At 35.9% G+C, this 14,400-nt stretch overlaps 1 protein-coding gene across 2 annotated transcripts; it reads right to left on the reverse strand.

Moving 5' to 3' along the window:
- Window positions 1-3,830: 3,830 nt before the first annotated feature.
- LOC117624452 lies at window positions 3,831-7,143 on the reverse strand. Of its 2 annotated transcripts, XM_034355825.1 has the most exons (4): window positions 6,774-7,143; window positions 6,395-6,548; window positions 4,384-5,770; window positions 3,831-4,051 (listed from the first exon to the last, which is right to left on the reverse strand). In XM_034355825.1, the coding sequence occupies exons 1-3, from the start codon at window positions 6,934-6,936 to the stop codon at window positions 4,417-4,419; spliced, it is 1,671 nt and encodes a 556-aa protein (XP_034211716.1). In that variant the 5' UTR covers window positions 6,937-7,143; the 3' UTR covers window positions 3,831-4,051; window positions 4,384-4,416. The 2 variants fall into 2 exon arrangements, with proteins under 2 accessions (XP_034211716.1, XP_034211636.1); XM_034355745.1 differs by lacking the exon at window positions 3,831-4,051 and having other exon boundaries at window positions 4,137-5,770.
- Between the last annotated feature and the right edge of the window lie 7,257 nt (window positions 7,144-14,400).

Genomic DNA, 14,400 nt, shown 5'->3' on the forward strand with positions numbered 1-14,400 from the left:
TGAATCCATGGTCGGCCCAGTTCTTAGTCTCTATCTTCCCTGGGATCGTCAAGAAAGTTAAATAGTTCCCCGTCACTGATGGTGAGGAGGTCGGGCAAAGTACAGTGCCAAGTGCGAACATCACAAATCGAACTTTAAAGTCCTCATCGGCATTTTCGCACTTTTCCAATTGTTCAGCTAAAGCCCTTACTAATACTCTCTTGCCATTTCCACCGAAACTTTTCACTAACTCTTTCACCTTTTCATCTTCTACCAGCCACTCAAGTTCAACAACCTCGCCGGTGTTCTTAAGACCCATAACACGCCCAAACTCAACGGCACTTATTCCAATCACTTTGCCGTGCAGTTGTATAGAAGACGTATCAGGATTGAACCTTTCAGTTAGAAATTTGCATAGTTTGCGGTGTAAACGAGTGCAACACAAAGATGCCACTTTACCAAACCCAATTTCATTAATTGCTAAGCGCTTCTGATTCGACAATTTTTCCACCGTCTGATGGAATCGATCCGGGCTGCATCTACTGGTAAAACCCTTCTCATTCACTGAGACGTTTACTTGCCCACTTGATCCTTCTACTTGCCCACCCGATAAATCCAAGGCAGAGCCATATGTTGCCTTCTCTTGAGGGTTCAATTTCCTCCATTTATTAGCAATCTCTTCTCGTACCTGAAACAAAAAAATTTCCTCATTAAAAGACCCTATTTAATAAAATAATTACTAAACTGCCCAATCCATTGCCATCTCTCACCTTTCTGTCCAACTTTGCATTTGCCTCTTTCCCATTTCATGTCGTTGTTTTTTCCTGTAAATCATTTATTTTTAATCAATTAACCATCACAATATTAAGCAACCACATTTCCAATTTTAAGATGTACGCGTAACTTACATGAAATTAAAAAATGCATCTCGCCCAACTCTTGATTGTTGCACATTACTGTTGCCCTTGCGTTTTCCTTTTGCTGATCCCCTTTTTTTAGCTTCCATAACTTGCGCAAATCAAGCACAACTTACTATCATGCAATTGTCTGTAGCGCCGAGAATTTGAATACTAATCCAAAGCCTAATGCCCCCTAAACCCCGTAAGCACCACAACATCACATTGCTTAATTAAAAACATACGGGGACCTGGATTTGCATACAGTAGCTTAGTAATTGCATATACTGATATGCAATTGCTCGATACTACTTGCAAGTGCATCAGCCCTCGATTATTACATTGCACAGATAATGCACACAACCCACCCATGCATTTCTCTATTGGGTCGGGATTCTTACTCATTTCAAATCCCAATACAAATCTTAACCAATCCTCACATTACACTTTCGGAACACTTTAATCCCCATAACAAATTATTCTAAAGCACAGTCAAACCTACCTACCTACCACGAAATCACCTGAGTTGCATAATTTGAAACAAAAACTATATACTGTCATTGCATTCAATGACTTGGATTTGCATACAGGCTATTAGTAATTGCATATAGAGATATGCAATTGCATATTGAGCTATGCAATTGCATATTGAGCTATGCAATTCCACGAACATTACAACTATGAATGTGAGATACGTGCATACTTTGGAAAAAAAAACTATATACTCTAATTGCATTCAATGACTTGGATTTGCATACACGCTATTAGTAATTGCATACAGAGATATGCAATTGCATGAACATTACAGCCATCAATGTCAGATACCCACTTCACCTCACGCCACTTTCAGAATCACAAACCCACCACAATTAAATCATACACAATCAGAGGCCTTATGGGTATTTATATATACAATCAGATCAAGAGGCACTATAACAACCCAGCAGAAATGCAGAGTGGGAAAAGAAATACAAAATTTGAATCATTAATTTCTGGAATTGTTCAATGAAAAAACTGAAACAACAATTCAAAATCACTAGAAGAATAAATTAAATAGAACCATCAATTACACATAACAAAAATCAACACACGAACTTACCGAGATGGAGGAAGCAGCTGGAGAAGACGAAGTGGGTTTCTGGGTTTTGGCTGAAATCTGCTCCTCAGATGGAGAAGACGAAGTGGGGGGAGCTTCTTCAGGCTGTAGGAAGCTGTGCAGCTATGAATTCACCGAAATAGAGCTGTGGCTGTGCAAAGTTTTGGAGGAGGAGATAGACGAAATCGATCTGTGTGCAGCCTAGGTTTTGAACGAGCGGGAGTTTTTTTTTTCCTTAGTTTAACTGGTTAACCAAAAGAACCAGTTTTCATTGTTTTTAAAAAAAGGCCACGTGATGGGCTGTACAGGTACACCCGGCGCACCACAGACAACAGTGATTTTTCTAGGAACAGTGATTTTCTTCAGTTTTAGTATATATATAATTTGGGTGAAAGAAAGGCCTTTTCCACCGCATTGTTTGGTTGAGAAAGAAAAATGTTTCTCTTGTTTCATTCAATTGGAGGAATATGAAGGCTTTCATTGAATTGAAGGCCAAGCCTTTGAGTATGAGCGAAGACTAGTGCGAACAACTATAAACAAATTAAATGATGGCATAATTGAAATCTGAGTGAAAGCTTCACCTGCCAGAGAGTATGTATTTATTTTGAATTTTGATAAACCTGAGATAATTTTTTTTTTTTTTTTTTTTTTTGGTCAAGATAAACTTAGAGATATGGATTTTATGGATCATGGATCATTGCGTGCAAGAGGTTACAGCTTATGCAGATGGTGGGGGAGAGGGTTGGAAGGGGTGGTGGTGGTCATGCGATAACAATAATTAGGTTAGTGTTTTTTTTATTTTGGTGTGATAATTATGTTAGTTTTAAATTTTTAATTTATAAGTTCTAGCAAATTGACAGAAATGCCCTTATAGTTAACTGAAAGTTTAAGGGTTTAGGACGTAGATGGTACATTGCAACACTCTATAAAGTTCATGTGGCTCATAGTAAAAATTAAAAGTTCTTGTGGTAATTTCGAACTGACCTAAAAGTTCATGTGGTATTTATGCAAATTTCTCATATACTCGGTTTTTTCTTTATTTTTTTTTTTAAATAGTATCGCCGCTCGGCAATACTAAGGTGTTTCAAATTTGTTTAAAAGAATAGTTTAGCCAACTGGCTATACTCGGTTTTTCCACACAAAAAATAAAAAATAGTATAGCCGTGCAGTTGTACGTGGATCTTTTTTATTATAATAAATAGTGTAGCCGAGCGACTATACTCTTTATATATTAGGTCATTACCCAAGTCTCTATACAACCCAAGTCAGTGAATCCCACTCGTGACAACAACTTGGGGTTGGAGGAAGAGCAACCCATTGCATGGTGCATGCATTGCAGATGTAGCAATCACGTTGATAATCCTTGCTTGTGCAGCACAAAACGAAGTCATTATATGTCGCTACCGCAACTGACTTACCCATCAAACCGTGGAATGTGAATCTTTTGAGCACCGGAGTAAAACTCGATTATATATTAGGGTATTTTTGAATCCTATCAATGTCTTCAGATTGATCAAGGGGCTTACCTACCTTTCTCAAAGCAAAGGGCTTAAACAACTTTCTTTATCAATTTGCCCCTTCAACAAGAAGAAATGCTTATTGCTCTTTGACTCATATCAAGCGGCTTAAACGCTAATTTTTCTGTCGCAAAGTGATGGTAGGGCTTGTCTGAGGACTTCCTTATAAGAGAAATTCTTTTCTCTGCGAGCGACTAGATTTTCTTTTAGAACATCTTCGAAAACAGACTGAGAGCTCGTTTAAGCACGAAAAAAAATTGGTTTACACCCTGGGGATGTAAACACCCCTTCACGTCGGATCTCAGACATTCAATCAAAGAAAAAGAAGTCTTGAGACATAGCTAAAACAGAAAAGTGCAAAATAATAAAAGCAACAACCTAGTAGCAAATTACACAAAGCTCTAATTGGACTTAATTAATATGCACAACCAATTACTGTAACCAGCTAAAAATTAGGATGAGATTGAGCAGAGCCAAACTTTATGGTCCAAAGTCACAACTTCTCGAGTTTCAGCTGAACAAAGTCCTTTGACTCTGGTCATTCTTGCTCTCTTTGAACGCAACTGCAACATTCAACAGAAATTTCTTGCTATCATAATATTTCTGAAAACTAAAGCATGGTAGATCAAGCTCATGAGTCTCAAGAAATTTCTTGAAAATTTCTGCTTTAAGTAGTAAAGTGGGCATATACAGAACGACATAAATTCAGAGTCCTCCGTATATCGCCATAACAACAATAAGATGGAAAAAAACAGTTGAACACAAAACAGAACATATTAGGGTATTTATCAGCAATTAAAAGTGTTATACTGCTGAGTATATCAAATACAAATAATCCAACTAAACCAAATAAAAGTTTACTATATAATTCTTGCTATCTAAAAGCTGCTAGTACCTCCACCATGGATGGGCATGCCGCATGCTGCTGCTACGCTAGTCTAGGAACTGGCGTCGGCCACAATGGGAGAACAACTGTGTAATAGAAACGATATGTTTCACAGTCTTTAACTATCTTTGACCACTCTCCTGTGTGAATGTTCCACTTGATAATATCGGCGTTCACACGCAGATACAAAATATCCTTATTATTTGGGTCAAAAGCATTCAGTATGCAACGCGACAGGTCTGGAAACATTTTACGGTCCAAGGAATAAACCCTGCGTTCACTCAAACACAGCTTTTTGCCAGCAGCATCTCCATCTTGTGACTCTTTCAACTCATATACATACAGACGTCTGGTCATCATGCTCATGTTGCACATTCGCACATATCCTCCGCACACACCTAAGTACTGAACACTAAAACCTCTGTCTAGAGGTTCCTCAAATATAGTGAAACCTAGTTTATGATCAATATTACCATCACCATTGCTGCTGCTGCTGCTGCTACTAGTTCCATCATTGTCATAGAATGGACCCAAACCAATAACACTAAGTCCGCGGTCTGTTGGCCAATATAACATTCCATTGTATGCAAAGGAGAACTCATTCAGGCCACGAAAATTGAAGTTGCGTGGGGACGAGACAACTGATTCTTTCCACTCACCAGTTTCAGAAGAGAAGATCTCCACGTTTAATTTGAAGGTATCACATTTTTTCTCATCATTTGCATATTCAACAGGAGGCAGAATTCTCACAACCATGGACCTACACTCAACATTAAGCTGGCTGTTATTTCCTTTCCAATTGTCTTCCTCACATTTATAGTCAGGAACATTGCAGATGAATCCCACTCGTACACGCTTGTGACATCGACTTGGGGTGGGAGGAAGACCAACCCATTGCATGGTGTATGCATTGCAGATGTAGTAATTGCATTGATAATCCATGCTTGTGCAGCACAAAAGTAAGTCATTATATGTCGCTACCACAACTGGATTTCCTACGAAACGGTGGAAACAAATGATTCTTTCGAGCGACTGTGTTAGTAGATTAGGTGACAGCGACACTTTAGGAGGGAATTCCACCACTCTTTTGTTTATCAAAGTGCGAATCTTTGGAGTTCCCTTATAACTTTGGATATTTACAAAGCGGCCAATAAAATAAGGATCTGCGATGAGAGTGCACCAATGCTTAGACACAGACTTGCATTGAAAAACAAATTTATTGCATGGAAGTCGGCAAAGGATTTCAGCCAATATAACGTCAGATAGATCATCAATTGATGTTCTTCTTTCTGTTGATGATGATCTCCTTGATCTTTTTAACTTACTAGAGGTCGGCAATCCAAGAGACAATTGGGTTCTCTTCCTTGCTTTGGTGGCAGTATCGCATCTCATAAACCTGCGCCATGCAATATATTATACACATAATTTATGCCCTCTAAGAAAAACGTTGAATGGATCGTTAACTAAAATGAATTTGTACAAACACAACCTCCCAAGTAAACTACATAATATAAATCATATATGTGATGGCAAGCCAATATGGTTGTGCTTAATCACAGTGTTGTATGGGAAAACTAAGACTTAGGAACCTAATGTGCCTGAAAGAAATACCTTTTAATCCACTGCATTGTTTGCTTGAGAAAGAAAAAAAGTGGTAAAACTTGTTTATCCTTGTTTCTAGATATGGTGATGATGTTAGCTCATCAAAAGCCAACTACCATGGGGTATAGGAAGTTATGTACACTGATTATTAACACGGCTTTCCGGGTTGAATTGAAACATCCTTGTTCACTAAAATACTGTTTTCTCATCCTCTTAAGTTTCCAAAAAGTTTTAGCTGTTTTTATAAAATGTGAAGGCATAGTGGAGATTACAAGGTACGGAAGTATGAGTGACAGTAAAATTGATAAAGAAATGAGGCATAGATCATAGGAATGTTACAATAAATATTTATCCCTAGAAGCCATAGAGAAGTGAGATTTCAACTTTAGGAATAGAAATTGAGTAATAAGAAAGAAACCTGCAATGACTCGTGTTCGCCTTGAATTGCTTCTGCTCAACAAATCCAGGTGGAAGCTTCATGGAGCCTTTAGAGCTCATAAGAGTATTGGTGGTCAGCTCTGGTATCTTTGCAGATCTGGCAACTTGTTTAGGATCGCTAGATTTCTGAATTCCTGCAAGAATCATAAAACAAGAGTCTAATTACATTGACCACCAAGATACCAATGGTTCTAACAATTCAAGCATCAGTCTAATGGAAAAGCATCAAGCAATAAACATATTAGTTCCACTGACAGTTGCTTCTTCACCATGAGTACCAGATTTCCAATAAGACACTTTAACCATTAATTCAAAAAGGCACCTAAATTCCACAGGAGAAAAATTAAAAAGTTACTTACCACTGTCGGCAATTCTGTTCCGATTGAACCTTTTGCAACCATTAAGGCTCTGTTTCAGGCATTGGTCGGCGTTGGGGGCGGGCCCTTGGCGTGACTGGACGGCGGCGACGCCAGTGTCGGCAGCACAGAATTCATTGAGGAGGGGATTTTCCAATTCAGCCATGAGAGAATAAATGCCGAGAGATAAGATTGAGTTTGAAAAAAAAAAAAAAAATAGATATCGGAACAATGGAATAGTGATTCTCACGGCTGGTAAGGCTTTTATTATGGTTGAGGGTTCCTATTAGCTTCGGGTATACATACATACTGCAATTGAATTCCATATTGACAAGGGATTTGAGGAAGAGAGGAGACAGATAGAGATAGGGATTCGAGAACGGTAAAACTGGTAGGGATCGATACAATTGGCGAGTGGGGAATTATGTTTTGGGTATTTCACCGAATTGCCCTGAACTTGTACCTAATTATCCATTTACCCCATGACTTTGGCAATCCTAGAGACAATTGGGTTCTCTTCCTTACTTTGGTAGCGTAGCAGTATGGCATCCCATCCACCTGCGCCATGAAATATATTATACACATACTGTATGGCCTCTAAGAAAAATGTTTCGTGGATCAAGCATTTTCTCTCACTTTCTGTCCTCCCACATTATTTCCTTTCCTCACGATTTTCATACAGTTTTATTGTGCTAATTTTATTTTATTTCCAAGGGAAAGATTCAAGTGTTCATCCGATCTAAGTATTTCAAGTGTACGTTTATGAGGGTCATAGGTTGTTGTATCTTGGAGGGTAGGGCGTCATACAACCTTGCTACACCGAGACATTGTCTCCGATGAGCGAAATCTACTCTTAAGGACATTGACTACACGCCTCAATATAAAACTATTATTTGACTCAAGTATCAATGGAGACCAACTTCTACATCCCAAAAGATAAGTACTTTTGCTGTAATTTCATTGATTTTATTTAATCTACTCTATCAATGTAAATTACAATTTTTTAATAATTATTTCATAAGATGGTTTGCAGAAAAGGTAGCATCCCTAAACCAAAATTTCCAACAAGCGGGACTGTGCGGTGGTGGCGCCAGTGTCGGCAGCACATAATTCATCGAGGAAGAAGAGGTTTTCCGATTCAGCCATAAGGGAAGAACTACCGAGAGATATTAAGTTTGGAAAAAACTAATAAATAAATTCAGGTATCAAAACAATAGTCGATGAACTGCGGCTGTCTTGGAGAGATACACCCACGTGTCAACTTTGCCTCTGAATTCTATATATGCAACGATAAGCTTTCTTGGGGAAGGGGCGAACTCTACATCTACAAATCTATTGTCCCCATTTGATTTTTCATTTTTTTAGAGTTATTACCCGTACAAAGAATTTAGCACTTTCACGCTTAATACTGTATTATACACGTACGTACCTATTTTTCAATAATACAATTATGTTTTATATACGTCTTAAAGACTTGGTAAAATTCACGTTTTTTAAAAAGCAAACATACAATACTAGTATTGGACATGCACGTATGTATTTTCATGTTTAATATATGTATTTTTTTACAAATTTTTCAATAATACACAAAAAATTCACGTAAAATACACATAATTCTAACATATTATTGAATACAAATAAAATTTATGAAAAAATTTAAATAAAATATAAATAAAATATAATAAAATATTATATAATGGTTGAACTTTTAAGTTGTAATATGTTAAAATTTTGCTGAAAAAATATGTATATTTTTTATTCCTATAGCCGAATAAACTAATACAAATAGGAAGGTTCTTTTTCTTAATTTGTTTTTTATTTAAATAGTATAGCCGTGCGGCTATACTACGGGTTTTTTTAATAAAAAAAAAAGTCTCTTAAATGGGAGCCTAGCGCTAGGCGGGTCTTTTTTTTTTTTTTTTCCTTTTTTTTGTTAAACAAATAGTAGGGCCGTGCGGCTATACTCGGTTTTTCTATTTTTTTTTTTTACAAAGAAATGGTATAGCCGGACGGCTACACTCTGGTTTTAAATTTTTTTATAAAGAAATAGTATAGCCAGGCGGCTATTCTCGGGTTTCCCTATTTTTTTTCAAAACAAATAGTATAGCCGCTCGGTTATACCCTTTTTTAAATTTATTTTTAAAAAAGAAATAGTATAGCCTGGCGGCTATACTCAGTTGTTCTAACTTTTTCATAGAAATAGTATAGCCGGGCGGCGATACTCGGTTTTTTTAAATTTGTTTGAAAAAATAGTACAGCTTGGCGGCCATACTCAGTTTTTTAATTTTTTTAAAAAAGAAATAGTAGAGTGAAACGGCTATACTCAGTTTTTTTCTAGTTTTTTTTTAAAATAGTATGGCTGCCCGGCTTTACTCGCGGCTCTTTTTAATCATTATTTTTTAATAATTAGTGTAACCGAGCAGCTATACTCTTTATATATTACACCATTACCCACGTCTCTATACGAACCAAGTCGGTGATTTTGATCTCCTATCGTTCTTTTCGAATTTGTTGTATCATTACTTCTTCTTTTTTGGGTTAAGTAGTGTAAATTACATTAATTTTTGCATTCAATAAATCTCATGGAAAATACTTCCCTCCTTTCTCTATAAGTAGTTACTCATACATTTCTAACAATGACATTTTGACATGTGTATATAGAAGTTTTTTTTTTGGGTGTGTTTTTGATAAATTATTTTTGCACATATGTCAAACCGTAATTTGCAGGTTGAAGAAGTATCCAAATCTTATTACCAACTGAATTTTCCTAACAAAGGCCATGGGTCCTCTATATATGCCCATGCTGAGCACCAAATAATTTCAGTTAAAAAAGATTGTTTAACCTTCTTGAAGCCTCATCCAATATAGAAATGTTAGCCCATATATAACAACTTTATTGCCACAACTTTTACAACTTATATCAATGTCTTCAGACATTCAGTAAAAAACAAATGTCTTCAGACATGTCAAACAGCTAAAACAGAACAATGGACAATAATAAAAGCAACAGCTGATAATTAGCATGAGCTTGAGCAGGGTCAAACTTTATGGTCCAAAGTCTCAACTTCTGAAGTTTGAGCTGAACAAGTCCTCTGACTCTGAGCATTTCTTGAAAGCACTTTCTTCTTCAAGTACATCCAGAAGAAACAACTAGTACTTGAGCGAAAAGTTTCGCCTTCTGTGCCCAACTTGCCTCTTTCTTCTTCTTCTTCTTCCATCTTCATTTTCTTCTTGTGGAGGCATCTCAGCACATGTGCTTCAGCAAGACTATAACCAGCAGACATGGCCTATTTTTATTTTTATTTTTGGTTTTTTTAAAAAAAAGCAAGTGATTTTTTTTGGTGTTCAATTTTAAAGAAGAAACGGGGTATTGTAATTGGTGGGGCATTGAGAGGGCGATGAGTAGTTTCTTATAACATTTGTGCTGGCTTGGGAAGCAAGCATGCATACTTGCAGCGCGCACAAAGATGATGTGACAATGTTGACAAAATAACTTCTCTTGGACTTTTGAAGTTCGCGGGCAAATAAAAAATTGGTGGCCGGCTGCTGCTTCTGGTTGGAAGGTTTGGTCTATGTGTATTCTTGCTTGGTCACCAAGGAAAAAGGAAAGGAAAGTAAGATACTCTTTTCATGTTTGAAAATGAAGTCAACTATAGTTACAATTTATCATAGTAAATATACCTTCTTTTTTTTTTCTTTTTCTTTTTTTTTTTTGAGATTCACTATTGTACCTAATATAGGGGCCTAAATTTAAAATATATAAATAATAAAAAACTCTCCACATGAAATGGACTTTAGAAACACACCCAAAACTTATTTACAACATAACAAAGAGGCTTTGAACTTCATATAAATTACAAAACTGTCATTGATTTCTTAAAACAAACTCAACCTCGAAACCTCATAAAAAAAACTCAAAACACTCAATAGGGTATCAAAGTAATTTAATAATCAAAATAAAATTCAATATGACCAGCTGTCATTGTTTGGGGGTTTTTTTGGATTTATTTATAGAAATTAAATTGTATAGGGTTTATCTATATCACTAGTACTAAGAATAGGTATATAACTAAATATCTCTTCTTTTCTCTTTATTGAAAATAAAGCCGCATATTCGCACATATCCACCTCACACACCTACATAGTCAATCGTAAGACCTCTCTCCTAAGGCTCCTCCCAGTTTTTGGTCAATATTATCATCACCATTAATGCTGTTGTTAGTTCCATCATTGTCGTAGAATGGACCCAAACCAATAACAATAAGGTCGCAGTCTGTTGGCCAATATAATATTCCATTGATGTTGTGTTTACTAATCAGGAATTCGAATTCAAATCAGGAATTGAATTCAAATTATGGAGGATTTGTGTGTTTACTTCACATCAAAGAATTAAAAAGTAAATGGGCCCCACACAAAATTAGGAATTAAATTGCTAATTTTGGAGGAATTCAATTCTTGGGTGGAAGATGGTATTCTAATTCATGGAGAAGTAACTCATTAGGAATTCATCTTTTTTACCTATTATATCCTCACACAATTTTAAAATTTTCAAAATTTCCATCTGCTTTAACACAACAGCGAGGACATTTTAGTAATTAGTACTACTCATACTGCAATTCCATATGATTTAGTAAACAACTTCAATAGGAATCTAGAATCCTGAATCTAAGTCTCATCAATCTAGTTTGGTAAACAATTTCAATAGGAATCCGTAATCCAACTCCTCCTCAATTCAATTCCTCCTAATCCGATTACGGATTAATAAACATGCCATGAATGCAAAGGACTCACGGAGGCGAAGAAAATAAAAGTGGTGTCAGGACGAGAGAACTGATTTTTTCCACTTACCAGTGTCAGAAGAGAAGATCTCCACATTTAATTTGAAGGGATCACATTTCTCTTCATCATCTGAATCGTGATTTGCAAATTCAACGGTTGGAAGAATTCTCACAACCGTGTACGTACACTCAACAATAAGCTGGATGTTGTTTCCTTTCCAATAGTCTTCCTCACATTTATAGTTAGGAACATTGCAGATGAATCCCACTCGTACCCTCTCGTGACATCGACTTGGGGTGGGAGGAAGATCAACCCATTGCATGGTATATGCATTGCAGATGTAGTAATCACGCTGATAATCCTTGCTTGTGCAGCATAAAACAAAGTCATTATATGTCGCTACCACAACTGACTTTCCCATCAAACCGTGAAATGTGAATCTTTTGAGCACAGGAGTTACACTCGATTACATATTAGGGTATTTTTGGGTAGATCAACAGCTCATGAGTCTCAAGAAATTTACTGAAAATTTCTGCTTTAAGTAGTAAAGGGGGTGTATACAGAATGACTTAAATTCACAGTCCTGCGTATATCGCCATAACAAAAATAAGATGGAAAAAAAAATAGTTGAACACAAAACAGAACATATTAGGGGTATGGAAAACGTTAGTGATGGGGTATCCGAAGGATAAATGTCCAGACGGGGACATAGGGCAGTGAGGCCGATAGGGGTCATGTACTGGGTACAATTTTTGAAGGATAATCAAGATATGAAATAATGATGTGACATGATTTGGATTGTGTATCTTTTTATTATATTTTCGAGAGTGTGTAAAATGACATTGCTTGACTAGCATATTACATAATCTATTCACTGAGCGGTGGTTTGCTCATCCCTCAATTATGAATTTTTCTTATTTAAATATTTATTGTGAAGACTTATATGTTATTAAATCTTAAACCTAGTATGATATTATTCCTTTAGTTGAAAGATGGTACCATTCTTGTTTTCCATGTGTAGAGATTTGTAATTGGTTTTAATCAAATCATCATTGCATGCCACCTTGCATGCTAGTAACAAGTGGTGTTGTGATATCATTAGCCAAAGCACATTATTCTAATCATCATTGTCATGCCACCTTGCATGCTAATAACAAGTGGTGTTGTGATATCATTGTCCAAAGGGGGATGAGTCACATTATTCCCTTCTTTTGGTGGTTTAAAATATTATATATATAAATATTATTTGGTTGCATCCATAGCCTCTCTTATAAGTATCATCATTCCTTACTTCAATCATTTATTCCAATTATTTAGAATAGATTTCCACCATGAAGTAGTGTTGAGAGAGAGAGAGAGAGAGAGAGAGAGAGAGAGAGAGAGAGAGAGAGAGAGAGAGAGAGAGAGAAGGAAACAAGATGAAGAACGTGTTTGTTTGTCTTGCAATATTTCATACTTATCATGATGAGTGGGTTATGTAATGTGTTCTAAAAATTCTTATTTTGTGACAAATGTGAAAATTATAGTTTTATTCTATTTACAAATCTCTCTCTATTTTCAAGTTAAGCATGTCTAATTTCTGCAATATTTCACACAATATATATTATTTGGAGTTTTTATGAAGTACGTACTATTCATGAAACATGAAAACTTCAGTGACAAGATATCTAAAGGATAAACGTACCAGACGAGGACATAGGGGAATGAGGCCGATAAGGGTCAAGTGTTGGGTACAATTTGTGAAGGATAACCAATATATGAAGTAATGATATGACATGATTTGGATTCTGTATCTTTTTATTATATTTTCTAGAATAATGTAAAATGACATTGCTTGACTGGCATATTACATAATTTACTCACTGAGCGGTAGTTTGCTCTTCCCTCGCCTATTTTGTTTTTTAAAAAAAAAAAATCAATTAGTGGGCCAGACAAAGATGAAATCAAAGAAGTTGGATTAGTTTATAATCATAAAGTTTTATTTATATCTCGTACACTTGTAAGATTACAACCTTTTTTCTTTTTTTCTTTTTTCTTTTTTGGTATAAGGGTAATGTATTTTAACCAATTTTTTCAATTTTTTTATTTTATTTCGTTCAATTCAAGTATTGTGATTCAGGAATATTCTTTATTTTTGAATAAAGGAGTGACAGTCTTAAATCCAATTCCTATAAAGCCGAGTTGTCTGTCAATCGAGTAAGTCTGGTGAAAACGGGGTAGATTCAAGGAAATGTCGGATGAAACTATCGTGTTGTGTTGGATGACCTCTTTTACTTCAATTTTACGTTTCACTTTAGATTATTCAAAAGAAAATTTATATCATGGTTTTCTTTAGGGTGGTTACTAGGGTCGTTGATGTCTGAGCTAGTCATTCACAAATAATAAGTAAATATTCGAGTATGGGATTAGCTGAGATGAACGACAAATTTTCATATACAAGTACAAATCCAGTTTATCATTACAACCTTTTTTTTCAAAGACAATATCCTCAAAAACCATGAAATTTAAGCGAAGGCAATTATCGTTAAGCGTGTTTAATCTCTTTCGGCAATTCGGGATGCCCCCGCACGAATTTCCCAAAAATGTGCGTGTAAATGTTACCAACAGCAGTGAAACCATACAAAAAAGTATTGCACAAATATTAGAACTCTACATAAATTCAAATAAATAAAATGTTTAAATTGAAACAGATACCCACACGAACTAACAGGTGGTTCTTCAATTCCTGCAAGCTCCATACATTGTCAAAATAACCATCTTTGATAAACTTTTTCAGAATGTTTTCATTGTTACTCACAAAGCTGTCAGCATTGTTCCAGGAGATGAATTGAGTGATATCAGACTCCACCAC

Source organism: Prunus dulcis, chromosome 1 (assembly GCF_902201215.1).
Source record: "Prunus dulcis chromosome 1, ALMONDv2, whole genome shotgun sequence".
Taxonomy (NCBI): domain Eukaryota; kingdom Viridiplantae; phylum Streptophyta; class Magnoliopsida; order Rosales; family Rosaceae; genus Prunus; species Prunus dulcis.